Raw genomic sequence first — 26,991 nt, 5'->3', positions numbered from 1 at the left:
CGCGCAGCGCGACTAAATCCCGCCCAACCCGCCACACCGCGGGCTGGAGAGAGAGAGACAGAGAGACAGAGAGAGGGTGAAGAGTGGGAGATGGTCACGTGACAGACCAGATCCGGGACAAGGCCACGGCGCTTGCGTCACCACCAGCTCCCCCCCCCCGGCATCAGCGATGGACGTGGCAACGTGCGCGCTCCTCCCCTCCCCTCCCCCCCCGCTCCGGGAGCGCGCCCCCGCGTCGGTAGACATGGCGACGCCGGCCTGGAAATAACAAGTGTGACTCTCGCCCAACAGCGAGACTGAGCGGCCGGACAGCAGCGATGTCGAGGCACAGGAACGTCCGGGGATTGAAGTACGACGAAGGTACTTTCACCGCCAGCGGAGCGGGGGGAGGGGAGGGGGTTGGCCTGATGCCCGGGGGCCGGCACAGCGGCCAAAGTCGAGCCTGAGGCCGAGGCCCAGAGAGCCGAGCCCCGGCCTGGTTTTAACCACAGGAGCAGGAGGGTGGAAGCTACAGCCTTCCGAGGCATTTGTCCAACTGGGAAGTCAGGCCCTCGTGCTCGGCCCCAGAGCGGGGTTAGAGCTCCTGATGGTCCAGTGACAGACCGCCTGCCGGGCCGGGCCGGGCCGGGCCATGAAGTGTCCCAGCTGTCGCTGTGGTGCTCAGCGGAGAAATGAACACCGTCAAAAACCTGTACAATTTATTGAAGGTCTGAATGTTCAATAATTAACTATGCGGATTATTTCTTGACCAGAAGTCTTACGTTCAGGAATTGGACAGGAGCTCAAGTTGTTTAATAATACTGCTCTTACATTTGGCACATTGCCTGCGACTATTCCCCCAGAGGGTGGAGGTGAGCTGAACTGGCTCCAAGGTGACGTGCTGGGCAACAGCAGGTCAGAATCGAGCCGGCCCTCTGTGGTGGTCTTGGTAGTCCAATACTGAGCCCGGCAGGTGGGCAGTGTTCTCGGGCACTGCTGATGACAGCACAGCCCAGCCCAGCCTGGCTCATTGCCAGGATCAAGAAGGGCAGACCAGTCACTGGTGGTGGGGAATCCTGCGACTCACCTCCTGCAAGCCAAAGCCCTAACGGGCAGGGTGGATCTCGCTGGACAAGCGATAGGAAAGCTCACCAGCCATCGATATCAATTGCAAGCTATATACTGCTTTAGCTGGTCAGATTCCAGCAGTGTCCCTACACATACTCTCGGGTCCCCAAGGCCTTAGGTCTTGCCAGACTGCTCCTAATTCATCCCGGGATTCGGTAAGCAAGATGCTTCCCTCCAGGCAGAGAGTGCATATTCCTTTCCAACAATCTCTCTGGGATTCGATGTGGGTGGGATGCATGGAATTCTCAGTTTGATTTGGATATTCTTAAGCATTGTGATGGGTTTCCGCATGTGTCAGATATCCGGCTGACCAAAATAAAGTACATTCAAAGTGCTTTAAGGCATTTAATGCAAAGTATGTATTTTGTAGGCAAATGCAGCGTTCAGTTTTGCTCATGGTGATGTCCCACAGATAGCCATCAAGTAAAAGTAAATGATCAATTTTATCTGAGGGATTGTTGGCCAGGGCATTGAGAGAAACTGATCTCTTTTCGAATAGTTCTAAGGGATCCGTAAAGTCCACCTGAACCGGCAGACAGAAGATTTAGGTCTCATCTGTAGGTGTCATCTCCCACAATCCAGCACCCCCCCAGCACTGATTGGAATGCGAACCTAGACCCGTAGTGGTCAAGCTTTAGAGTTGGCCAGCCAATAAAATACATTTTATTGATTGAATAAAGAAATATTCAATCAAGTAAAACCTGAAAACACACTATCGATCGAACATGGACTTACCTTGACTCATGCGGATGTTCGCGAGAAGTAGGTGAGGCAATGCTGTTCATGGAATTTGAATTTGATCTGCTGGGGGATAAGGGAGCCAATGAAGCCAAACAAGGGTAGAGTTAAGAGGCTCACAGCCTGATGGAAGAGAGTACATGAGGTGCAGAATTCTAGATGGTTTGCAGATTGTGTAAAGCGTAGGTGGGGATTCAGGTACGCAGTGTATTCGGGTCATCTAGCCTAGATGTGATGAATGTGTGAACAAGGGTCTCAGCAGCTCAAAGGGAGAGGTAATGGCAGAGGCAACTGATGTTGTGGAAAGTTCTGTGAAGGACATTGAGATGTCCTCCTGATGTGAAAGATGCTATATCAAATGCAAGTACAATATTTATGTTTCATGTGTTTAACTTAAATAGATTAAATACTATTTTATTTTGGCTACAGTGAAAACAAGTGTGGCAGGTTTTAAGATGCATGCTTAATTTAAACTACACTGTACCTCATCAATGTTAAAATGTTTTTGTCTGCCTGGCTCAGTTAACATTCTAGCCTATGAGTTAGAAGGTTGTGGGTTCAAGCCCCACGTTGGGACTCAGAAAACTCATATACTCTAACCTGACAATGTAGTGCTGGGGATTTGTTGTATTGGAGGTGCTGTCCTTCAGGTGAGACTTTAAACCGAGGTCCTGTCTGCCTGTACAGGTGGATGTTACAGGGTTATAAAGACAATTCAAAAAGAGAAGGGAGTTTATTCCAGTTTATCATCAACAATCTCCCATAGAATTGGTCATTCACTTCAAGGCTGCTTGTGGGACATTGCTGTGGCAAACTGGCTGCAGCATTTGCCAACCAAAACAGACACACCACATGACTATATGTGGAGACCTGTAGCTCAATGGTTAGAGCGCTCGCCTCGCAAGCGAGAGAACTGGGTTCGACTCCTGGCAGGGTGAAACCTTGGGCAAGTTTCCTTACTCCACACACCTGATAATAATCCCTCAAGAAAAAAAAGAAAATTGGTCACTTTAATCCTACGACTGTTTGTGGGACACTGCTGTGCGCAATTAACTGCCGCGTTTCGCCCACAAATGTACAGTCAATACTTTGTAGTATATTCTGTGAAGCGCTTTGAGACGTCGAGAAGATGTGAAAAGCGCTATATCAAATGCAACGATTATTATTGTCATATATGAAGAGCTTTGAAACATCCTCCTGATGTGAAAGGCTAAACCAAATGTACAAATTATTACTATTGAAAGAGCATATTGTACTTTTTTCAATTTCTCTAATTTGATATTTATTTTGCTTTTATTTTTTCAAATTTGAGAAATGTGGGATAAATATCTGAATGAGCTGGATCTTTTGAATAGTGGAGTGGGGAGACCGCTGAGGAGTGCATTTGAGTAATCCAGGCGGGAGGTGACAAACTCATGCACGAAGGTTTCAGCTGCATTTGGGGTAAGGTACGGTCGGAGGCAGGCAATGTGGTGGAGGTGGACGAAGGCGGTCCTGGTCAGGCACTGGATATGGGGGAGGAAAGACAGCTGGGGGTCGAACCGGACGTCTAGATACGCACTGGATCAGTGAGTGTGAGAGAGGGCTCAGGGAGGTTGAGGAGTTCAGATCTGTAGGAGTGAAGATGTTGACGGGAGCCAAGGAGTATGGCTTCTGTCTTGTCCACATTCAGCTGCAGGAAGGTTGCGCTCATCCAGGCCCTGATGTCTGCCAGACAAGCTAATAGAACATCGGTGAACCTGGAGTCAATGCTGGAAGAGGCAAAGTAGATTTATATGTCATCCGCATACACGTGGAAGTGTACCCCGTGTCTGCGGATGACATTGCCCAGAGGGAGCATATAGATGAGGAAAAGAAGACGGCCAAGGATGGAGCCCTGGGGTACCCCACTGGTGACCGGGCGGGGCAGGAGGAGAAACCATTTGCTGAGATGAAATGGAGGGTTAAGTAGGACTTGAACCATGCGAGTGCGGGCCCACTAAGGTGGATGAGGGAGGAGAGGTGGTGGAGGAGGATGGCGTGGTCGACTGTCGAATGTGGCAGAGAGATCCAGGAGGACGAGGAGGCAGAGGGAGCCATGGTCACAGATAGAGAGAATGTTGTTTGTGACTTTGACAAGCGCTGTCTCTGCGCTGTGGCCAGGACGAAAACCAGACTGCAGGGGCTTGTGGAGAGAAAGGAGGAAGAGGTGTGACCGAAGTTGACCTGCAACAATGCGTTCTAGGACTTTGGCAAGGAAGGTTAGGTTGGGAATGAGACGGCAGTGTGAGAGATTAGAGATCAAGGGATTTTTTTGAGGAGGGGTGTGATAATTGATTTTTCGGTGAGAGTGGAACAGAGCCTGAGGAGAGAGACTGGTTCACCATGTCGGCCAGCAGGGGTGGAGAAGAGGTGGAATTGACTGACCAGCAGCTGGGTGGGGAGGGGTTCGAGGCAGCAGGTGGTGAACTTCATCTGGGTATTTGTGGTAGAGAGAGAGAAGGGAGAAATGGGGGCAAAGGAGTGTGAGGAGGGGAGAGTGTCAGGAGCTGTGGCGGCGGGAGAAGGCGGTGGGGGGTGTCTAGGTGGGGTGGAAGGGGACTTGGGGGAGGGGGGAGACGACATTTGGATTTTTGTTTGCCTCCAGGATGACTTTGGAGTAAAAGTCAGTTGCGGCCTGGGAAAGGTGGTAGGTGTGGAGATGCTTGAGCCACAGCTGGCGGTGAATCGTGAGGCCGGATTTCTGCCATGAGTGTTCGAGTGTCCAGGTTTGTGTTTTGACTGAGCGGAGGTGACTGGTATACCAGGGGGAGTGGGTGGGTTTAGAAACAATCCTGGATTTCAGGGGAGCCAGGGAATTGAAGGTTGTGGAGAGACAGTCATTCAGCAGCTTGATGGCTGAAACAGGATCTCTGAGGGTTGAGGGCCAGAGGGAGAGGAGGTCTGAGGAAGAAAGGGCATTTGTGAGGGACTCGGAGAAGCTTTTCCCAGGGCGGAAACAAATGGTGGAGGGCTTGGAAGAGGGGACCGGGATGTGGGAGGAGAGGGAGATGAGGAAGTGGTCCGACATGGACTTATCTGTGATAGACAGATCCGAAATGTCAAGGCCATGTGTGATGACAAGGTCGAGGGAATGACCACAGTTGTGGGTCGGCGAGTTGATGTGGAGGGTGAGATGTAGGGAGGAGAGGAGGAAAGTTAAATCCACGGAGGTGGTGCAAGTGGAGTTTAGGTGGAGTTTGAAATCACCCATTATGAGCAAGTGTTCAGTGCAGAGGGAAAGTGATCGAGAGGAGAGAGGAGGTATCAGTGAGGAAGGCACCAGGAGGTTTGGGGGAGGTGGTAAACTAGGAGGATTTTGAGGGATTGTAGAGGGTGAGGTGCTCAAAGGAGCAAAACAGCCAGAGAAATATGGGGCTAGACAAAGACTTGGGAAATGAGGGTCACCCCGCCGCCAGGTTGGTTGGGGCGGGGGTGTGGTTAAAAAGTATAGCCAGGAGGGAAGGCTTCAATGAGAGGGACGGGGTCACCGAGGGAGAGCCACGTTTCTGTAAATCGAAGAATATCAATGAGCTCATCCAGGATGAGGTTGTGGATAGTAAGGGCTTTATTGGAGAAGGAGCGGATATTTTGGAGGGAAATGCGGATAGGTTTGCTGGTGGAGCGGGTTATGGAGCAGAGAGTGGTATAGAGAGGGGAGAAATGACCATGGAGTTTGAGGAGTAGGCAGTGTTGTGGAGGGTATGGATGAGGGAGGGGGAAGGGGTGTTTACCTTTCGGAGGCGGTTGGTGCGGAGAGAGTGAGCGATGGAACAGTTGGGGTGGCTGCTCTGGGACAGCCAACGCTGGGAACCATGGTGGGCCTGGCGGAGGATGCCCAGGCTGGAGCAGAGGGAGGTAATGGTGGAGTCCAGGAGAGAGAGGGCGAGGAGGGTGGTGTGAGAGGAGGACAGAGTGGGAATCGCAGAGTATAGGGGGTAGGAGCAGGAACATTTTCAGAGGGAGTGGCTCAGGTCGGCAGCCAAAACGCGCAGCAGAGACTGGGAGCCAGCGATCAGTGGGGCAGCATCAGCCCGCGGGCTACGGGACACAGCCTGAGGTGGGGAGAGAGAGGGGATGGCAATCATGGCTTAGGTGCCAGAGGCTGCGAGGGAAGGGAGGACAGTATAGCAGAAGGATAGTAAAATTTACACTATACTTACCCTACCCTGGTGGATTTGGCTAATTTACAGAAATATTGTGAAGTTTTTTGAGGTGTAATATGCAATTAGGTTGACTGATTTAGTTCAGATTCATAATTCGTTATCTTTCATTTGGCAGAATCAACATTATTCATTCCAATTGTAAAGATCAGTTCAGTGAGAAATCATTGAAGGGATCACAGAAAGCCTTTTTCTAAAAAAACACATAGAGGTGCAGCGTTATCAGCTGTGTTCTGGAAAGGACTATTTTTTCAGCTTGTTGAATGGTAAGCATATTGATTCTGCTTGATTAGCAGGAAACAACAGTTAGAAACAATAATGTGTTTTACTATAGCTTAACATGTAGCTGTTTGTTGAAGGTGGTTAATTGAAAACACTGAAACAAGTTATAGGATTGTAGCTCATGAGCATCCAGTGATGAATTTGCTCATCAATTGGATCAGTTACGATCCTGTTGGTACCCATCAACTCTTTGGAAATGTGGATACTGTATTTAAATTTAAGTTTTGTTGAATAAAGCTCTGTTCACAATTATTTTAGTTCTGATGAATTTAATGTTGGGTAAATACCGCATAAAAATTATTTGCATTTAAACTTGCGTTTAAATTATTTATTATGTGTTACTGACAATTTCATTGTATTTAAATGTGCTTGTAATGTGTAATACAGTACAACTTACAATTCATGCACAATGAACTTGATAACATTTTGTAGGTGTAGCAACAAATTTGTTGCAATAAAAATATTGTTTCAACTTGTTTCAACTTGTCTGGGAGAATTATAAATGTTAACTACTGTTTAGAATTCTCTAGAATTAATGTGCGTCTAAATCAATTCCAAATACTATAGCAATATTTGATACACCAGCTTGAATATAGATTGTATTGATTTAATTCAACAGGCTAGGGGAGTGGGCGAGTAGGTGGCAGATGGAATTTAAGGTGGGGAAGTGAGAAGTTATTCACCTAGGTAGAAAAACAGATTATTTTCTAGAGGGGGAGAGATTAGATAGTGTTAGTGTTCAGAGGGATTTGGGTGTCCTTGTACACCAGTCTCAAAAAGTTAGTTTGCAGGTGCAGCAGCAACTAAGAAGGTGAACAGCATGTTAGTGTTCATTGCAAAAGGTTTAGAGTACAAGAGTAGGGAAGTCTTGCTGCAACTGTATAGGGCCTTGGTGAGACCGCACCTAGAGTATTGTGTGCAGTTTTGGTCTCCTTATTTAAAAAAGGACATACTTGCCCTTGAGGGGGTGCAGCCTAGATTCACTACGTTAGTTCCTGTGATGAGGGGACTGACCTATGAGGATAGGCTGAATAAACTAGGGCTATATCCTCTAGAGTACAGAAGGATTAGAGGAGATCTTATTGAAACATATAAGATTGTTAAAGGGCTGATAAAGTAGACACTGAGGGACTGTTCCCCGGTAGGAGAATCTATAACCAGGGGTCACAGTCTTAAAATTAAAGGTCAGCCTTTTAGAACAGAGTTGAGGAAACATTTCTCCACTCAGAGGGCAGTGAATTTATGGAATTCACTACCCCAGAAGGCTGTAGATGCTCAGTCCTTGAACATTTTCAAGGCTGAGACTGATAGATTTTTAAAAAATAGAGGGATTAGGAGATATGGGGATAGCGCAGGTAATTAGTTAGGTCTGAAGATCAGCCATGATCTTATTGAATGGCGGGGCAGGCTCGAGGGGCCGAATGGCCTACTCCTGCTCCTAATTCTTATGTTCTTAACACAGACTTTGGGATGTAACTGTGAACTTGTGGGTCTAATACTACACATTTGGAGAAGTTATGATTCAATTGAAGTATTGAGTGAGATGTAATCAATGCACTCTTTTGTATTTTTGATATGTTTAATACTCAACAATTATTTTCTTAAATTCCATCTTACTGCTATTTATTTCTAGACTTAGAAGATGATGATGTCTATGGACATTCAGTGGATGATGACTACTGCATTTCTCCTGCAACAGGTTTGTTTATGGAAAGCTATTGCATTTCTTTGCGTTGCTTACACAAGGAAAACTTAATTGGTAATAGTATGCTGCCAGTATATTCTTGATGAATAATAATCATTCCTATTACCCCAACTAGGATAGGCCACTATGTTACATCAAGCCTTTTATGGAAGGAAATATTTTATTTGTACCGTCAGTTATGATCATTTATATGTAGTGGAATATACTTTGACAGACTTGCTATATTTTACTGGAAATCAATACTCTTATGTGTTTAAAGATTAATGTGCTGTGCTTTATAAAATATTCTAGCTGCTCAATTTATCTACAAGAGAGATGACTACAACGTACGAGCATTTATCGAGGAACCTCTGGAAGAAGGAGAGGAAGAGGAAGAACCTTCCCACAATAACCATCCTACACTTCCTGGAGTTGACCAAGGTACACTCGATATTAAAATAATCATATTGAAAATTAAAATATGGTTCTGTATTTCAATTCAAAGGTTGGTGCAGCTCTCATGCCAAATAATGAGTGAAATTCTAAGATACTACAACAAAGTAAATATTTATTGCAATTAGTTAGTAACAGATATTGTGCTTTACATCTCATTTTGCATACTTAGGTCTCTAGCAGTGATTCTACAAAAGAGAGCTCAGGTTTTCATTACAGCATTGAGTCTCATTACCCTCCATGGGTATATTTAATTATCTTGACCAAGTGACCAAATCGAGCATTCATCTGGAGAGAAAAAATATGTCCAAAAAGACTCCCAAACGAGGCATTCTGCCAGGTATAATAATAATAATCCTTGCATTTGATATAGCGCTTTTCACGTCGGGAGGACATCCCAAAGTGCTTCACAGAACACACTGTAAAGTGAATTGACTGTATATTTGTGGGCGAACGCTGCAGCCAATTGCGCACAGCAATGTCCCACAAACAGTCGTATAATGGGGTTGTTTCAAAAACAACTGTAAAGAATGTTTTCGAAACTCAAACATAAAGCACTGAAATGGGATTAGAACTGGTGTAAAATCATAAAACATTTTTGGTAGATTGGAACAAAATCCACTTGGTTTAATATTGTAGAAGTTTGATTTAATTTGATTTAATTCCAACGAAATCTTGTGTTGTGCCATTTAAAATACATATAGAGTACTTTAGTGGACTTGCAGTCTTGTCACATAATCTTTATGTTGGAGAGGATAGACTCTGGCATAGTGTCATGGTACTCTCTCTCTTCTTTAAGTGTGAATTACTCGCTCCTTTCATGTGCATTCTGAAAGTCACAATCCTTCACTTCTCACTTTGTTGAAGATACAAGCCCAGTCAGAGCGATCTCACAAACTACCTACAACACTTTATTTCTCTTAAATTATTCTTATTTATTCTGACACATACCAATAAATAATAGCTTTCCCGAATGTGGCATAGCCACGCAAAAACAAAAAATATAGCACTTTGGCAATGCTTTAAAAATACTTTATAGAGCATTGAGTTTAACCAAACTTTAATAAATCATGAAATCTAATACCTTAGTAACTACTGAATGTACTGAGCCTCCATGAACAAAGACATCTTGGGAAACACAGAAGAGATCATTTTTTCAATTTTTACCTCTTCTAGGAAGGTTTCAATACCTGAGTTGCGTTAGTTGCATTAGTAGTGTTTGTCGTGTTAGATCCATCTGACCCTTACTCACTTGCCCAAATTTAGCTCAAACCCTACCCTTTATATCCCAATTTAGTCCATGTGAACTTTACAACCAAAAATGGAATTCAAAGGTTATTTTTTCCAATCATATTCCATTCTTGATTAGCGAATCACATTCCCAAACTGGTTCATCCAATCATTCCTTCACGCCCCTTCAGACACCTGATACCAAGTGTCAAAGGTTCATCTGGACACTTAAATCTTCCCTTCCTTGAAACTTTGGAGTCATAAAACCAGTTAGTTTATGGTTTCTGAAATCTTGAGACATCAAATCTATTTCATCCATTAAGCTTCCTTTACGCTTGTTGAACACACTGACATTTGCCCAATGCTTATATATTGATAAATGAAGTGACTTGCAAACATAACGAGCTCCAAGAAAAATATCTATCCGTCAGATTACAGCACCTGGGACTCATTATCATGTACCCAAATTCACCTTTGGCTCAGTAATTTCAAGTCTTCTAACTTTAATTCTTGTTGTAACCTTTATCCCCCCTCTTGCTACACTAATTTCACTCTACCTCACAATAGGATAGGTCACTTTTATTGACCGCTATTTAACTTAGGTGAGTCAAGGACTGAGTGCATGAATCAGAAATAGCTTTCTTTGCCGTCTACAACATACAGCTGTAATATTCCGTCACTGAGCGGTTGGAGTTTGTAAAACATGGAAGTTGTTGATGGGATGAGCAGAGCTGAGATTTCTCGAGGATTTTTTGGAGCTACATTTGCCCCTTTTTTCTCCCATGTAAACTCGGGATTACCAAGTCATTGAATTGAATGTTTGCAATTGAAGAGAGTTTGCAATCCTAACAGATTTGAGGGAGATGGCCATTATTAGTTGTATTTCTGAACAGTAATTGACTTAATGTTTCCAGTCCTGAAGTTAGTACATTATCTGTCTGTCTACTGAACAACTGACTATCTTGTAATTTTGGTTACTGTCTTTCTTTCATGTTCGGGAGTAGTAGAGGTACTAACTGCTCCTTCACTTGAACCTATCGATGAATTGTCATTCACAAAAAGTATGATATTATTTTGATATTACTAGGTTTATGTGCTGGTTGATTCTCAGTCTCTTTGTTTTTCTTAAGTATTGACATCAAGAAAAAGATAGAAAGAAAACACAAAATATTGCAGATGCTGGAAAGCTGAAACAAAAACAGAAGTCGCTGGGAACACTCAGCAGGTCAGGCAGCATCTATGGAGCAAGGAAAGTGAGTCAGTGTTTCGGGTCCACGACCCTTCGTCAGAACTGGGGCATGTTGGGAGAAAGAGGCTTTTAAGGGCTAACAGAGAGCGGGGAAGCAGGGCAAGGAAGACAAAGGAGAAAATGGGGTAGAGGACAGGGTATTATAGGTTAAAGATGCATTAATGATGCAAGACAAAGGGAATGGGGGATTGCAACAAAGCAAGAGAATCTTTGTCTTCCTTGCCCTGCCTCCCCCTCTCTATTGGCCCTTAAAAGCCTCTCCCTCTCAAGAAGCCCCAATTCTGACAAAGGGTCGTGGAACCAAAACGTTGACTCACTTTCCTTTCTCAATAGATGCTGCCTGACCTGCTGAGTGTTCCCCCCAAAAATAGAAAGAGCAGTTTAAGATTTATTGTTTTGGCCATGATTTGTAGTTAAGGATAGGTACAAAGCTTGCAGTTTGTGCTGAAACAGGACATTGGTATGTTCTGGGAGCAGTTCATATCTTCTGTTAAGGTTTGGGAACCTGAACACCTGTGCAATCAGAAAAAGTAGTATAACCTGGGTGAAACTTTTGAAAGAAGTGTTTGTTTGCAAACTATTGGGGTGTTTCACATGAATGGAAAAACTCCACCTTATCTATAACCTGCAAAATCTATTAACAGTATGACGCACAATTGCAGATGACACTAAACTAGGTGGTTTATTGAGTTCTGAAATTCGACAGATTAAGCAAATGGACAAACTAAATGGCAAATTAAGCTATGACAGATGGAATTCAATCTATCAAAAATGAACCCAATTGATTTGGGAGTCTAGGTTTCCAAGTGCTATTTTATAGGTGCAGAAAGCAATCTAAATTGCAATAGTATGCTGGTCAGATGGATTATGTGAACCTGTAATTTTTCTTGATCAGCCTGGTGTCTGATGCACGTTATTCATAAGGATATCCAAACCAAACTGGGGGGTTTTGTGCATCCCACTTGTGCGTGGAAATTCCACAGAATGGAATGTGTACTCTCCCTGGAGGGACCTATCTTACATACCTAATTTCAGAGAGTATTAGGAGTAGGCTGGCAAGAGCCAAGGATTGGAGACTCTAGACTGTATATTGGGGTACTCCTGGAGTTTAACCAGATAAAACTGCATAGCAGATATACAGTCAATTCACTTTACAGTATAAATAAAATGCAAAATATTGCAGATGTTGGAAATTTGAAACAAAAACAGAACTCGCTGGGAACACTCAGCCGGTCAGACAGCATCTACGGAGAAAGGAAAGTGAGTCAATGTTTCGGGTCCACGGCCTCTCTAAATTGTACTGATAAGCCAGGCAGGTGACTTTGTTATAAGCAGTGCACTGGAGTGTTGTGGCACAGGAAGTGGACTATTGAGACCGCCGCAGAGGGTTGACTCGATTAGGGTTACATTCCATTGCTAAATATGTCACCTTGTAGCTGGTTCAGCTCCAATAAGCTTTCTCTTTTCCCCCCCACCTCCCAAATAGAGTAGTCATTATAGTCACCAGTTAATCATTTTACAAAAAANGTTATACTTCAAGAATACTACATAAGATAAGTTGTAACAAAGTGCTGGGTGAAAGGTAGGCACTATTATGGTTAAGAATGATCTTGTTACTTTTTAGATTTTGTTTCACGTATTTTTTCCCGTCAAGTATCACTGTAGCACACTTTAACTGAGAGGTGGGCTATTGACTTGCTTCCAGTCAATTACTGAGACTGTTTTGTAGGCAGCAATTGACAGGCGGAGTGGGAGGCAAAAGTGATCTGTCGTGTTTTGTGGGACTGGACCTGTTGGCTTTTCATTCCTCCCCCTGGAAAACACCTGGTCTCTATTTAGCATATTGCCAAGATGTCACATTTAAGTTAGAAATTTTCCATGTGTGGAATTGCTTTGTGAGTTCTCTGTGGTACAGTAGAACTTCTTTATAAAACATTTCAATGTAAAGTCTTTAGCAGATTGGGGTGTGAACCATAATTTTATTTACCCCCAAAAATTCAAAAGTGGTCACCAGCGTCACTGGGATTTCAAAATACTGGCTGACCCACCAGAAACTAAAATAAATGACTTTCAGTTTGTTGCTGATGTCACTTTGACTGCGCTGGTCACACTTGACTTGGTAGTGGTGACTTAATGCCCGGCAGTCAGGGGTTTTTGGTACTGTGACATTCCATCGAGGCAGCTGTCTCACTGCATGTATACACAGTGGATGTAGAAGTGCTGACTAGCCATCATGCCTTATTTAGTTAGTTGGGATTTTGTAGACCCCAACTACCATGTATAACACACATTGGAGCACCATCGTGTAGCCACCATCTTGCGCAACTTTCAGCACTCAAACAACTAAACATTAAAGTAAAGAGTTTAGTTTTTTTAAGTAACTGGAGATGCAATGTGCTGTAACACGGATGACACTGGGTATTCCCTACACAGTGAGTTCTCAGTCTCATCCATTCCACTTCAGAATCCAGACCAGTGTAGAGGCTAAATGCTTCTCATAGAAATCAGAAGGCCTGCTGGCTTTAAACAAGAAATTAGAACAAAAATGATCATTAGGTCCAAAAGAACCTGCTTGCTTGTGTACATCCTTGCAGTTGGTTGCTGGGCTCATAAGATGAGGATTCAGAGGTTTCCACTATGTCCGTTTTGTAACATGAAACTATAAGTTTTAAAAAAGTGTGAATGAGGGTTTAAAATTGTAAAGCAGTGTGAATGAGGGTTTAATTTCTGAAGTTGAAGGTATTGCTGGAATCCATTCTTGATCCACCTGTGAGAGATTAGAGAAGAGAATGCCACAATTTGCCAAATATTTTTCTCTTTCTATGTGACAAAGTATTTAGCCTCCACTTGTGGCTTTCCTGATGCATTGACTGAAATTGTAAATGTATCTTGTCAGGAAAATGATTAGAGGTACTCAGAAGCACAGTGCATGCTTAGAGTACTTATGTGCCACACAAATGTGGGGGGAATTTATATCTTGTATTTATTTGGGAATACCTAAAATTAATTCTAAAAGAAAGTAGTGTGTCTAAATGAATGGGGTTGATTATCGAATGTTTTTTCACACAACAGAAATTTTATCTTGCATAATCTCTATAAAAAAAAGTACGTTTTTTTCATTTCAGCTCGTCTACATTCGTGCCTTGATCGGATGCGAGAAGTCTTGGGGGAGTCCGTGTCAGAACAAGTGATGGTTGATGCTGTGCTGAGTAGTCAGTTTGATACACAGCAAGCCCTTGATCTTCTACTTTCACAAGAAGGCAAACAAACCTCAAAGATTAAGAACAAGGATGCAGCTCCTTTATGGAACCCCCCAATAGGTATGTGAATGTTTTATTTTAAGATTATTTTTTTTTAAATCCCGGAGTATTTTAAGGTTAGTAAAACATTTTATAATTCCTACTTCAATATTTGGCCCATCGTGTCTGTGCCGGCTCTTTGAAAAGAACTATCCAAATCAATCCCACTCTCCTGTTCTCACACCATAGCCTTGCAAATGTGCCCTCCCCAAATAATTATCTAATTCTCTCTTAAAAGTTGTTATCGAATCGGTTTCCACCACCCTTTCAGGCAAACAAGAGTCATGTAATCAAGATTTTGATTATCTACCTTGCTGTAATTCAACACTGAACCACCTGAGACAATAATTCCTCAAGAAGGGTCCTCAAGCAGAAAGGTGGAAGAGAAAGACCAAGCTGCGCCTTTGGATTATCCACTTGATGTGACAGTATGGCTATTTGATATATTTAATCCAGAACTATTTGAGTTCTAACCCTGGATAGAGATGCTGCTCTGTATGTCTTTGAAGCCTTTAATTGACCAAAGAGTGGGGGGGAGAGTGCCCCCCACTTGAGAACACTTCCTCACATTTGATGCTAGAGAGAGTAGTACCATAATAATAATCCTTGCATTTGATATACGTGTTCATTTTGTAGAACAATTTCATAATTGTTCCACAATATGCATAAGAAGCTTTTAGTTTTAACCAAAATAGATTGACTTTACAGTGTTCATGACTCCTCTGATCTGTTCATCCCACCTTGTTTGGTGTAATATGACTGATCTGCCATTAGAACATCTCATGGATTATAAGCTCTGCTCAACCTTATTGTGAAATCAAAGGACTCAAGGACGAGTGCAGATTGGTAGTATGCCATCAGATCTATTGGACTGGATCTTTACACATTTGAACTTCCCAGCTTCTTACTGTGGCCAGGACTGATTTTGTCGTTCAGGCCAGTGCTGTCAATTTGTAATGTATTAGATTGCTTCATTGCAATAACAAAAATATACTGATTTCCCTGAATGCAGCTGTGATCTCAAGCTTTTGCCACATTTTGTATTCCCTCTGGACCTGCAGTAGATGTACATATCCTTCCAGACAATTTGGGGAATCCTGCTCTTTTAAACATATTGATGGCAAAGATGAATAATCTTCTGAGGCTATTATGGTTCCAGTAGTAATGGAAATAACTCATTATTACTTTAATTCTTCTTGGTTTCCAAAAGCTCAGGAGGATTCTATCTCATCCACATCTCAGAAAAAAAGAATACATCTTTGAAGAGTGAGAAGTCTGAAAAGTCACTCTTGTTTAGATTATTCAGCCATTGTTTCCTTGGACACTGGCTGGCCAGAGAGGATTTGAGGATGTTTTGCCATTTTATTGCGTCATTGCAAGTATATCTGATTCTATTTCTCTTTCATTTACAATGTGCTTATTTGGCTTTTCCACAGTTTGAGAGTTTTCCCTAAGTGCCCATTGGTTATCACAACCATCTGTTGCTTTTGAATGCTTATATCTGTCATTGTTAAGACTAATGCCTCATTGAGAGCTCCATTTTTGGAGGTGGTTCAGACAGCAATCTTTTGCATCCTCAGAAATTGCCAGGAGCTTACCTTCATCATCAACTGCAATGAAGTTGAATTGGGAATTGATCTTCATAAGTACCTGCTTTCAGACAGCCCTAAGAGGAATCATGTTACTGCAGGGCTGTTTCTAGTGCTTCCGATGCAGGTTTTGCAAATAGCTCAGGAAGCTGGAACTCATTTCAAATCAGTGGAAAACTATTTATGTCTTCAGTCCAATTGCAGCAGCCATCTTTGTATTTCCAAACTCCAAGCTCTTCAGAAGATGCCTTCCACTGAGCCTTCTCTGCCAAAAGTCTCCACACAGGTCACTGTTGTGCAATGATAGACGAATCAGCCTTTCAACCTGGATTTAAGGTGGGCACAATAAAGAAATATTCTTCATCAGCTACCATTTAGGCTCTGGGGCACACTATTCGGATAAATGTTAGCTGGTACCTTGTTTGGTATATCAGTTATGTAATTATTTGCTCCATATTCTATTCTAAGTTTCTTCTCCATACTGCCTCACAAAATATATTGTTCTTTAAACTTGGAACACCGCCTTCATTTACATGGATGTGTAGTCTTAACTGATTTATTTTCAGCTCTACTAAGCAAAGTTTCATAAGTGGACAGTTGATCTTTTGGTTTAATTAGGACATTCTACGTGATCACAGCTGATTCTTGGGCATCCTTGAAATGTGTGTTGATGGTATTTGTAAAGATGCTGTATCGAGCCGTTCTCTTCTGTATCAAGCATTACTGCATGGATTGGAAGCTATGGTTGATTTGTGTTGTCGTCGGTTTGTTCTGATGGCTTGGTTCTCTGCTCCCTGCAAGAAACCCTTTTTCCTTGAAGCTTCAGTGGTGTGTGAAAAATTCCTGGAATGCAAAGAAGAGAACAGGAAGTTTACCTATATTGTATTGTCTTTTATTCTTTGAATAAAGGAGATCTTCCACACTGTGCACATAAATCCTGCCTTCCGTCTGGATTCTTGCAGGGATTATGAGAACTCATTTCTCTTTAGTTCTGGATAAAACATATGTGCTGGGGCAAGGCCTTCCTTTTATAGTACACTAGCTGTACCTGTTGCAGCTACGCTTGCAACCAAAGGATCCAATATGGAATATAGATTTCAGTGATACCACTCACAAACCACTTAACATGTACATCTTGCATGCCTTTCTGTGTCGAAGTCAAACCATGCTGTTCTTTGAGCAGGTAATTCATTTTGCTGTGTTCTTGCATGCCATTCTGCGTTGAAGTCCAGCCTTGCTGTTCTTTGAACGGGCAGCTCATTTTGCCTTGCTCTTGCAGTCCTTTCAACATTGAAGTCCAGCCATGCTGTTGTTTGTTCTTCAGTTTTATTTAATCGGCCTTCTTTCTTTTGTCTGACATTTTTATTTGTTCTGATTTTTGCTTAAAAAATGTGCTATTGGGAGGACTCCTGTGGGAGGACTGAGTGGGAAGACTCAGTGGGAGGCCTCCTGGTGGTTGGGAGGCCTCCTGGTTGGGAGGACTGTAGCTCCCATGACCACCCGAAAAAACTGCCATATATTTGTTGCAGAATATATTAGTATTGATGAATCATTTTAGAAGGGTGTGTCCTTTCCTCTTGTTGCAGAATACCATACATACCTCATATTTTGGGGCTTAATTAAAGTATTATTTAAATATAACTCATCAAGGATAGGAGATCCCCACCCAAAAAAAAATGCCCATGTCACTCTCTCATGCAAGACCTTTCTGATGAGGTATAAATCATGTCTCAACATCAATCGGTTATTGCGTTATTGGCGTAAACAATGACACACAGACGCTTTGTCTTTATTAGTATAGATGAGAGTAAGAGGAGATCACACAAGCAATGACGCTGATGCATTTAAAGTTATATCATCCTTGTAATATTTCCCTGGATTTTGTTCTTTGGTGGTACCTAACGCGGTCTGTGGTGGATGATCCTTAATGAAATTATTGAAAGATTCAAGATTATGAGAAGGTATGTAATATTTTCCTCTGGCGTATTACATTGTGGATATTAATCTCATGGGTGAGATTTTTTACTGAAGCAGTTACAAACTGGATACTCTTGCTTTGCGTCTGCTCACATTTGTGGAAATCCAGAATTGCAGACCTTGATTTGTCACTGTTCTCTTCTATGATTAAATAAATGTCCACCAAAATCAGTTAACTTGACTGGAAATAAATGCCACAAGGTCAGAATTACATTTACTATATGCCATTATTGTTTGTTTTCTAGCTTTTGATAATAAGAGACAAATGTTCAACTGGATGTCAGATACAGAGTAACATTCTGGGTGTAGGAAAGACTGTTAAAGCAAGACATTATATACTATATATAATTCTTGCATTTGATACTGTGCCTTATTACTGTGAAGTGTAGTGACTGTATTTGTAAGTGAACATGAAAGCCAATTAGCACATAGCAATGCCTCACAAGCAGCCATGAAGAGAGTGACCAGTATTATTTGGGGATTTGTTGGCCAGGACCTCAGGAGAAATTCCCCTCTCTTTTCAAATAGTGTCATGGAATCTTTTCATCTGAACAAACAGACGGAACTATGGTTTAACATCTCCTCTGAAAAATGGCACCTCTGACAATGCAGCACAACCCGAGCACTGCTTTGGAGTGTGAACCTAGACTGAGGTCAAAGTACTCACATTCTTGATAAATTGGGGAGAGGTGATGAGAGAGAATAAAGGCAAAAGAGACTGTTGGAAAAGAGATGGATCTCAAATTTTAGGAACAGATATGTTTTAGGAATTCTGAAGGTCCATCCTGCATGAATGCAACATTACCTTCTGAAGCCAGTGCAGAAAGTTGGTGTCTTCTTTGACTCCCAACTGTCCTTGTAAGCTCGATATACACGCTCTGACCCACTCAGCTTTCTACCACCTCTGAAACATGTCCCGTCTCCACTACTACCTTTCCCCTTGGGATGTCAAGACGCTCATCGATGCATTTATCACACCCACTTTGACTAATACAATGCTCTGCTACCTGGACTCACAGCTCTTCACTACTCAAGCTGCGGAGAATCCAGAATTCTGTAGCCTTGTTCGTTCTCACACGAGTCTCCCCAAGCCAAATTGCCCCAATCCTCACTGAGCTTCATTGGCTTCACATCCCACAGTGGATCGAGTTCAGGATCCTTGTTCTCAGCTTTAAATCCCTCCATGAACTCGCCACACCCATCCTCTACAATCTCCTCAAACCATCGCTCAACGAGTACCAGCCTGTTTCGTGTCCCCCGCTCCACCTGCCCCACTTTCAGTAGGCGGGCTTTCAGTCTTTCTCTTCCTGCTCTGGAAGTCCCTCTGATGCGCTTACTCTCTTACCTAGTTCAAAGTCTGTCACAAGACTTTTTTTGACCACAATTTGGTCATCTTTTCCTTCCCCACTTCTCTTTGACTCTCATGCTCACCTCAGGTGACTAACCAGTTAATTAATTAGTTAGTTAGTTAAGCACTTTATGAAATCCTCCAGCTATTTAAATGCAAATTTGTATTGTATTGGTCCAACTGTTTTTTGTTGTCAACTGCACCTCACCTTATCCTTGCAGCTTCCCTTGATCTTTCTTTCATCCATCAACAGAGGTTCAACCCACTTTGTAATCCCCTTCCAACTTAAAGGATTTTACTGTTTTGGCTACATACTGTTTTCTCTATATATAGCAGTTTTCTATTCTAATAATCTTGTCCTCTATTTTAAGAATATTATATGCATTAATAAAGTCAAAACAAGATTTCAGTAGCATTGTTGATCTGATATTTTGTGAGGTACAAAAATGCTTGAAAAACTGAAGTCTTAAAATAAAAGCCTCTCGGGGAAGGCCTACAAAATAACCTGGTTGCTATGGAGATTATCAATATGTTTAAAGATGATTGGATCATCTTTAAAAAATAAGCCTTTTGTCCAAAACTTTGGTTGATTTTATCTTGAATTATTTGTAAGCGGTTGCTGCTAAAACTCTGCAACTCCCAACTGGTGGCACCATCGCTCAATGGGAAGGGATGTATGTTTCGGCAGGAAGATGGTGGTCATGCTCATGCATTTCATGCTGACCATTGTTGCCCACCAGGAAATTTGCAGGGAGTTCCTGGTACCTGCCATCCACCTAGTGAGAGCTGAATTCCTACTTATCAGATGTCAAATGACCAACTAGTAATTATCCTCCTTGGGGGGAGGTAACAGGTTCTCCTTGGAGTTGTGATGTTTTTGGCAACGGACTGTCAGAATTGAACGCATATGCTGTGGCCGTCTCGGAAGTCCAGTTCCTGAGTCAGGCGAGTCCGCAGTACTCCAGGGCACTGCTGATGACAGCTCAACCAGCCAGGACAAGTATAGACCAGTCACTGGGGGCAGGCACTCTCCCACTCAGCTCCCGTTAACCCTGTAAGACAAAACCCTAATGGGTAGGGTGATCCTCTCTGGACAAGCAGTGGGAAAGCTTGCCAGATGGTGCTTTCAATGGCAAGGTATGCTGTTTTAGCTGGTTAGACTCCAGCAGTACCCCAACGTGCATACTCGAACCTTAACTCTTGCCAACCTGTGTCTAATGCAACAGCATCAACAAATTACACTTGTAAAGCGCCTGTAACATTGGAAAGACGTCCCAGGGTGTGGACAGTCGAGGGTTTTTGGACCTGAGATCGGAGTTGGGGTCAGGAGATTTGAAGGGCAGGTAGGATGGGAGCATGGCTGAAGGCACGGTCGAAGAGGAAGGTCTTTAGACAGGACTTGGAGGAGGCAAGAGAGGGGCTGAGGCAGAGGGATTGCGGGATAGAGTTCCAAAGTGTGGGGTCAGAGATGATGAATTGATAATTGATTTCTGCCAGTCTCCCCTGAGTAAGATCAGGAAGCCTGTTTTTGACATGCGAGAATGATCACAAATGACTCACACCACTTGTTGAAAATCCAGGATTGTGGGACCCAGGGTTCAGTGGTTTTGGATGCTGTCATTATTCAAAGGTTGGGGGCAGGATGTATTTTGAAACCCATCTTCATCTCATTATTTAAATAAGGAATGGAATGTGTTTAGGAGTACTGTATTACAATAATGACATCAGTGTTACAGTGCCATTCAAAATTACCTGAGCCTTGATATAATTAGCAAGAATCTTGATATTATTGTCAGGTTATGTTTTTTTTAAGTTTTAATAACAAAATGCCCTTTTTTCTTTCTTTTCTGTGGTCCCATCGTCGTCTTTTGTTCCGATAAAATTGGGGACTGCGTCTGGGCCTTTGACTGGTATTCTCCTTCCTGCTTGGTTTCTTGTCCCTGTTCTGACCATTTCTGGCTATCGTAAGGTAAGGAGACATATTTTATTCATCACAACCTTCAGCCTTTAAACCTATAGGTTCATGTTTATCATCAGATTTGTTGGATGACACAGATAAATCTTCAACGTTTGATTTAAGTAGTCTGTTATCAACCAAGTCTGAGTTAAGTTTGTTGTCTGCTCCCATGACAATGAGCGGTTCTACTAAGACTGAAAATACAATTGGTGGGGAGGGAACCTCAGCAGAGAACATGTCAGGGGGGCTTTCGTTGTCAGAACTAATCAAAGAAACCTCAAATATTCAGCCAGTAAATAACCCATTGGCTGCTCAGGCTAATGCAAATTTATTGGGAGGTATAAGTCTTGCAGATCTCATCAGAGACCATGAAGGGAGCAACAGCCAAAATGTTAAATCAACTGTTTTACCTTTTGGTGGCTTATCAGAATTATGTAGTGAAACTACTATTGGCTTTGAACAGTCCATTGTATCTGCAACAGAAAAATCAGAATTGTCGCAAAACCATATGGATGAAGTCTTGCAACCCTCCTGCATTATCCTCTCAAAGCAAACTAACATGCCCACTTCAAATTTACCATCACAAAACCCTGACCGCCTAGCCTCTTCACTTGGAACTTTAACTCTTGTTGATCAGCTCAAGGAACACCAGCACAAAAGCAGTGGACTTGCTGATGATCTAGGTTCAATTCCGCAAAGTAGTCCAACAGACATGTTAGGGAGGAACAATTTGTTCTTGCAATGTGGAAGTCCATCACTAGCTGATCTGATCGAGGAACATAACAAAAATAACCCATGCCCCTGTGACTCTTTCTCAGTTCCTGAGTGGGGCCAGAGAATACACTCACCAGACAGTGCAATCTTGCCATTAGAGTCTTTATCATTGGCACAGTTAGCCAGTGATCATCAAACTAAAATGGGAACACATCCGTTAATGGGGTCTTTATCATCTTTAATAACTTCGGAGCCATTGAACACTTACGCACTTGGAAATGTGTCACTATTTGATTTGATCACAGAAAGTGATTCACAAATGCCAGAAAATTCAGCAGCAAAAGATGTTATTTTTAATGTGGCTGAAATTCGCCATTGTTCAGGAAATATCGTAGGACTTCAATCTGCTAATTTGAATATACTCACACAAACACAGACCTCTGAACCTGAGGTTGAGCTTTCAAATGCACTTGTTCAAAAAATTGTTGCTCAAAATACAAAGGTGAAGAACAGCAAAGCATCTAAGGGAAGCACAAGTATTGGTCGCAAGTTTTCAAAGCGAACAAGAACCACTTCTTGGACAAAACGTTGTTGTGCTAAACCATCTTGGTTTGCTCTAGCTCTGTGTTTTCAGAATCCTAAAAATACAAGAAATGGCGCCTTATTTAGTATTCACAAGGCATTTGTATACAACAGGCAAGTTCCAGAAATAACACAAGAATCTCAATGTCCTCTTTATGAAATAAAACCATTTAATTTCAATACACCTTCTCCAGACGATATTATAAAAGCCAGCCAGAAGAAAGCTTTTACTAGGGATTAGGCCCAAGATGATTATTTACAAGCATGGAACTGCATTCTAAACCAGTGTTAAAGGTGGGTTTACTGTCATATCCAAGCATCGTTCTGTGTTTGGACCACTATTTGCAAATTGTAATAGGAACAACTGATTTGTAAATATTACAATCAGTTTAGGCTGTACATACTTCTTTGAAATGAGTTTTCTTCAGGGATTGGTCACTAACCATTGTGATCTAATGTTGATGAAAATTTTAGTCATATAGCTAAGGTTTGTATGTAAATATTCTTATGCTCTATAAGATTATATTTTCTGGACCTATTTTTTTAATACAGTTTTCAGATTTTTACTTGTTAGTCACATTTTACAAAAGTTCAGCATTGTCATAATTGCCATGTTTCCACGTGATTTTAAATGGAGTTCTAAGCCGTAATAAAATACAGTTTTCTAATCATTGTTGTACAATGTAATCTTTTCAGCTATTCTATGGGGAACTTTGTAGCTGCCTTTGTCATACGTAAAGAATATACTTAGGAAATAGCTGTTCAAAGTTTTATTCCTCCCTTTCTTTATAAAAGCAAAACCAGCATGAAAAAGTATGGGATATGGTCACACACACCAAAACTTGGATTAATGTTCCACTGACCAGTTGCTTTCTGGTATCTTGCTGAAGTGGACAGTGAGTGTTGCCATCAGGGAGACAGGATTGGTATTCCAGACTTGTTTGTAAAGTTATGTGCCCTTAGAGTTGGGTGTCTGTCCTTAGAGAAAAACAATTAAGCATGTTGTTGATTATATACACGCCTCGTTCTTTATATCGAATCAACCTATTCTGTTGACCCTGATAGGTTATTTCCATGGTGCTGAACTGCATGATATATATTTTTGAACATGATGCTCCTGTTAGCTAATGTGGGCGAGCGCTATTTTTCACTTCTCTATAATGCATATTCCACACTCTTAAAACTACAGATGAAGCTTTGATCAATTGCATGAACTTTTTTCAGTGATGCTATATTTAATGATACCGGCTCTTAAAGTACGCCTATTTCAGCAAATTATAAAATGGCAATTTGAAAAGTTAAAACTCTTTTTCCAAAGAAAAGCCTGTAGCTAAATGGCATAAGGCTGGTCAGTGATATTGTTTCACTGTGGGCTGAGGCTTATAATTTTGCAACTTTGCCATTCAATATGTTTTTAGGTCAGTGTTATTTTCATGGAAATAGAACGTAGGCACAATTTGGTATGAAAGAATTGGAAAACTAAGGATTTGTCAATGAGAAGTGTTAATGAAACAAATCATTAAAACTTGTATTTTAGTTTAGTTAATGTACTTGCAAGTATTTTTACAATGGTTTCACACAGTGAGATTAGATTTTCCGTTTACAGGATCTCAATACATTTTGAAGTTGTGATGCAATTGCAATCAGTGATCTCCAATTTTGGAAAAATGGATGCTTTTATATTTTATATTGAATATAAATTATTTATGATAATTTAGTTCTGCTATTATAAACAGGACTTTACAATTATCAAAGGTGCCGGACCTCTGCTGGATACTTCCCCACAATTTCATAGCTGAAATTGAAAGCTTAGTAGAATAGGACATTAAATAGAACTCTGTCCATTCCAGTGTGGTGTTGCTTCTTATTGCTCTGCCGATAACTCAAGCTCTCAATGGTGCATGTGCCTTTATGCAAAAAATGGCACTGTTTATTGATTATTGCCAAACATTTCATGTTAGGAATAACAAACCTGATTTAGATCCTCTGTGTCCCCAATTCTACTTGGAATGTTCCTAAAATCTGTTCTTAGTCTCATTTGAAAAAAATAGAACTGTTTTTATCCTCTCATCTGGAAGTCTAACACAATATAATGTATGCAAGATGTAGCAAACTTACTATGTGGTTATTAGTAATGTCCGTTTGTATGCAAATCATTGGTTTTAGCAAACTGTTATTCTCAGATTATGTTTAACCCAAATAATAGTCCAAGATAAGAGTCCATTTTTAAAAATAAAGCATTTTAAGAAAAATTGCTGATTGTTAAGGAACTGTCAAGACAGCTCCCCCACGGTCTTGTAGGCAAAGGTGTCAGCCATATGTCGTATCCTAGTTTGTGCTGAGTTATCTGGTATTAGTTGAGGCAGGAATTAGACACAGCAGCTGTCCCATCCCTCTTCTAGCTAGGGATAGCAATATTAGCCAGGGGTCCTGCTCTTGATTGTTTTCCTGGGATTTCTGTTGGAATTGCATGTGTCTGGTCATCAAAAGAGTGCCATATTAGGTTCCGCTTTGAACCTCTCATTGAATGGCCACCCACTGTCATTGTCCAGGCTTACGTGTCAAGAATGTCCACTTTGAAAAGGTAGCCGGAACCTGTGGAACTGTACTCCAACAATGACCAACACCAACACCCCCTGGAGAAAATGAACAATTTAAAATAAATATCAAAAAAAAATCCTTGGATTTAGTATAGTGCACTTCACATTCACATTATGCCTTTCCTTTATGTTCGTTTGTGTTGAATTGTGGGGAGTTTTGTGCTGTGAGCTATGTCTGCTGGTTAAACACAAAATATATTCAGCAATGAGTAGAATTTAATCTGATCTAATGCATTAATCTGAGCTCTTTTTGAACTCTGCTTTGAGATGGACAATCATAACCCACTATGTCATCTAATCTTGTATAGAATATCTAGATTTTATTCTGTTGGTAATGTGTAAATTAATGTAGAAGGAACCAAATGATTCACAAATGACAAAGTTGCCATTGAGTGCCAAAGAAGTTCTCCAAAAGAGACAAATTTATATTCCCCACCACAAATCGCCAGTGAATATTCAGTTTATATTCTGAATAAAACAAAGTGATAGAATAAATAAATAATCATTGTATTTGATATAGTGCTTTTCACATTGAGAGGACACTTCAAAGGACCTCAAGGGATTTACCATACAACGTGACTGTATTTTGTAGATGAATGTCTATAAATTGTTTGACTTTAATAGATGGTTTAAGCGTATTAATAGAGTGGATGCTATTGCAGAAACTTTAGATTTTCAAACTAAAATATTTTAATAATTACATGCCCAATCATAGAATAGATTTTTTTTGGTGCTACTTAGCCAAATTGCTTGTCTTATATCCCCATGTTACAATTTCTTGGTGGTGGGAGGGGATTGGTACTTTGAAAGCTCATTTGGTCACAATAGATGGCCAGAATCATCAACTGTGGTTGAAAGGACACAAAAATGAAATGGTTTATTTAACTGTATTCAAATTCAGACATTAAACTTGTCACCCTTCGCATCAAGTATATGTGTATAACAGCCTCTTATTGTACTATTACTGTTAATGTGTGAAACGTACTGATAGTGATATCTACCTTAGAATCTAAACACAAATTTAAGATAAAATGCATTTTTAAAGCCGTCTTTTACCGAAAGGAATCTTTTGATCTAATTTCCATGCATTTTGTTAAAATGTAATCAATTTCATTAAGGTTTAATTTCATAACAGTTGTATGTATAGAGGAAATTATATCCCACTCCTCTTGCTCCCCCGCAGTTCCCTCACTGAGGGCAAGAAAGAATGGAACAATTTGATGGGAAACCTAGGCAAAAGTTTTGAAGCATATCTCTTTGGCCACACTTTCAATCATCTTTCCCCTCCCCATCCCTTTGGCTTCCACCCCCAGCTCAAGTGCCAAAACAGTGCTTTTGAGATGTCCTCCCAACATGAAATGTGCTATTTTGTATTATAAATTATATTGTAAAAATCTATCTTGACTGTTTTTCCTTATATAATAGATTACTTATAAATTAACAAAAACAGAGAGGGCTGGGAAAAACTCAGCCAGTCAGGCATCATCTATAGAGAATGGAAAGTGAGTCAATGTTTCTCACTTTCTCACTCACGTTGACTCACTTTCCTTTCTCTATAGATGCTGCCTAACCGGCTGAGTTTTCCCAGCCCTCTCTGATTTTGTTTCAGATTCCAGCATCTGCAGTATTTTGTGTTTTGTACTTACAAAATAAAATACTTTGAATAATTCTGCATTTAAAAAAAACTGACACAAACAGAAAAGCAGAATACACAAATCAGTAATGTTACCTGCTAGCTAGATGGGTAAAATTCCTTGTGTTAATTTACGAAGCTTTGAAAAATAATCAGCTACAGAAAGGACAAACACTGAAGTTCAAGGCCTGGCCTAGGCATGAAAATCACCTGAAAATTATTTCTGGGATGGGGAGACGTGGATTTCTCAATTCTTTGATGTACTTTACAGTAATATTCTGTGAAGCGCTTTGAGTCGTCTTGAAGATGTGATAAGGCGCTATATCAAATGCAAGGGTTCTTATTACTTTCATTCTGTGACTTTGTAC

At 41.4% G+C, this 26,991-nt stretch overlaps 1 protein-coding gene across 2 annotated transcripts in view; it reads left to right on the top strand.

The window, feature by feature from the left end:
- The first annotated feature begins 208 nt into the window (after positions 1-208).
- hbs1l (HBS1-like translational GTPase) overlaps positions 209-26,991 on the top strand; it is an 88,646-nt gene continuing 61,863 nt past the window's right edge. The window contains exons 1-5 of one of the 2 annotated variants that reach the window (XM_007893022.2): positions 209-360; positions 7,942-8,007; positions 8,305-8,433; positions 14,050-14,244; positions 21,112-23,058. In XM_007893022.2, coding sequence (XP_007891213.2) covers positions 318-360; positions 7,942-8,007; positions 8,305-8,433; positions 14,050-14,244; positions 21,112-22,631 — 1,953 coding nt within the window. In that variant the 5' untranslated portion in view covers positions 209-317 and the 3' untranslated portion in view covers positions 22,632-23,058. Of the gene's footprint in view, positions 361-7,941; positions 8,008-8,304; positions 8,434-14,049; positions 14,245-21,111; positions 23,059-26,991 lie in introns of those variants that run through there. The other variant, XM_007893021.2, reaches the window with a different exon arrangement.

This window comes from Callorhinchus milii, unplaced genomic scaffold (genome assembly GCF_018977255.1).
Source record: "Callorhinchus milii isolate IMCB2004 unplaced genomic scaffold, IMCB_Cmil_1.0 Scaffold3, whole genome shotgun sequence".
Lineage (NCBI taxonomy): Eukaryota > Metazoa > Chordata > Chondrichthyes > Chimaeriformes > Callorhinchidae > Callorhinchus > Callorhinchus milii.
Note: the sequence above shows the minus strand (reverse complement) of the source record. Positions and strands in the feature narration are given on the sequence as shown.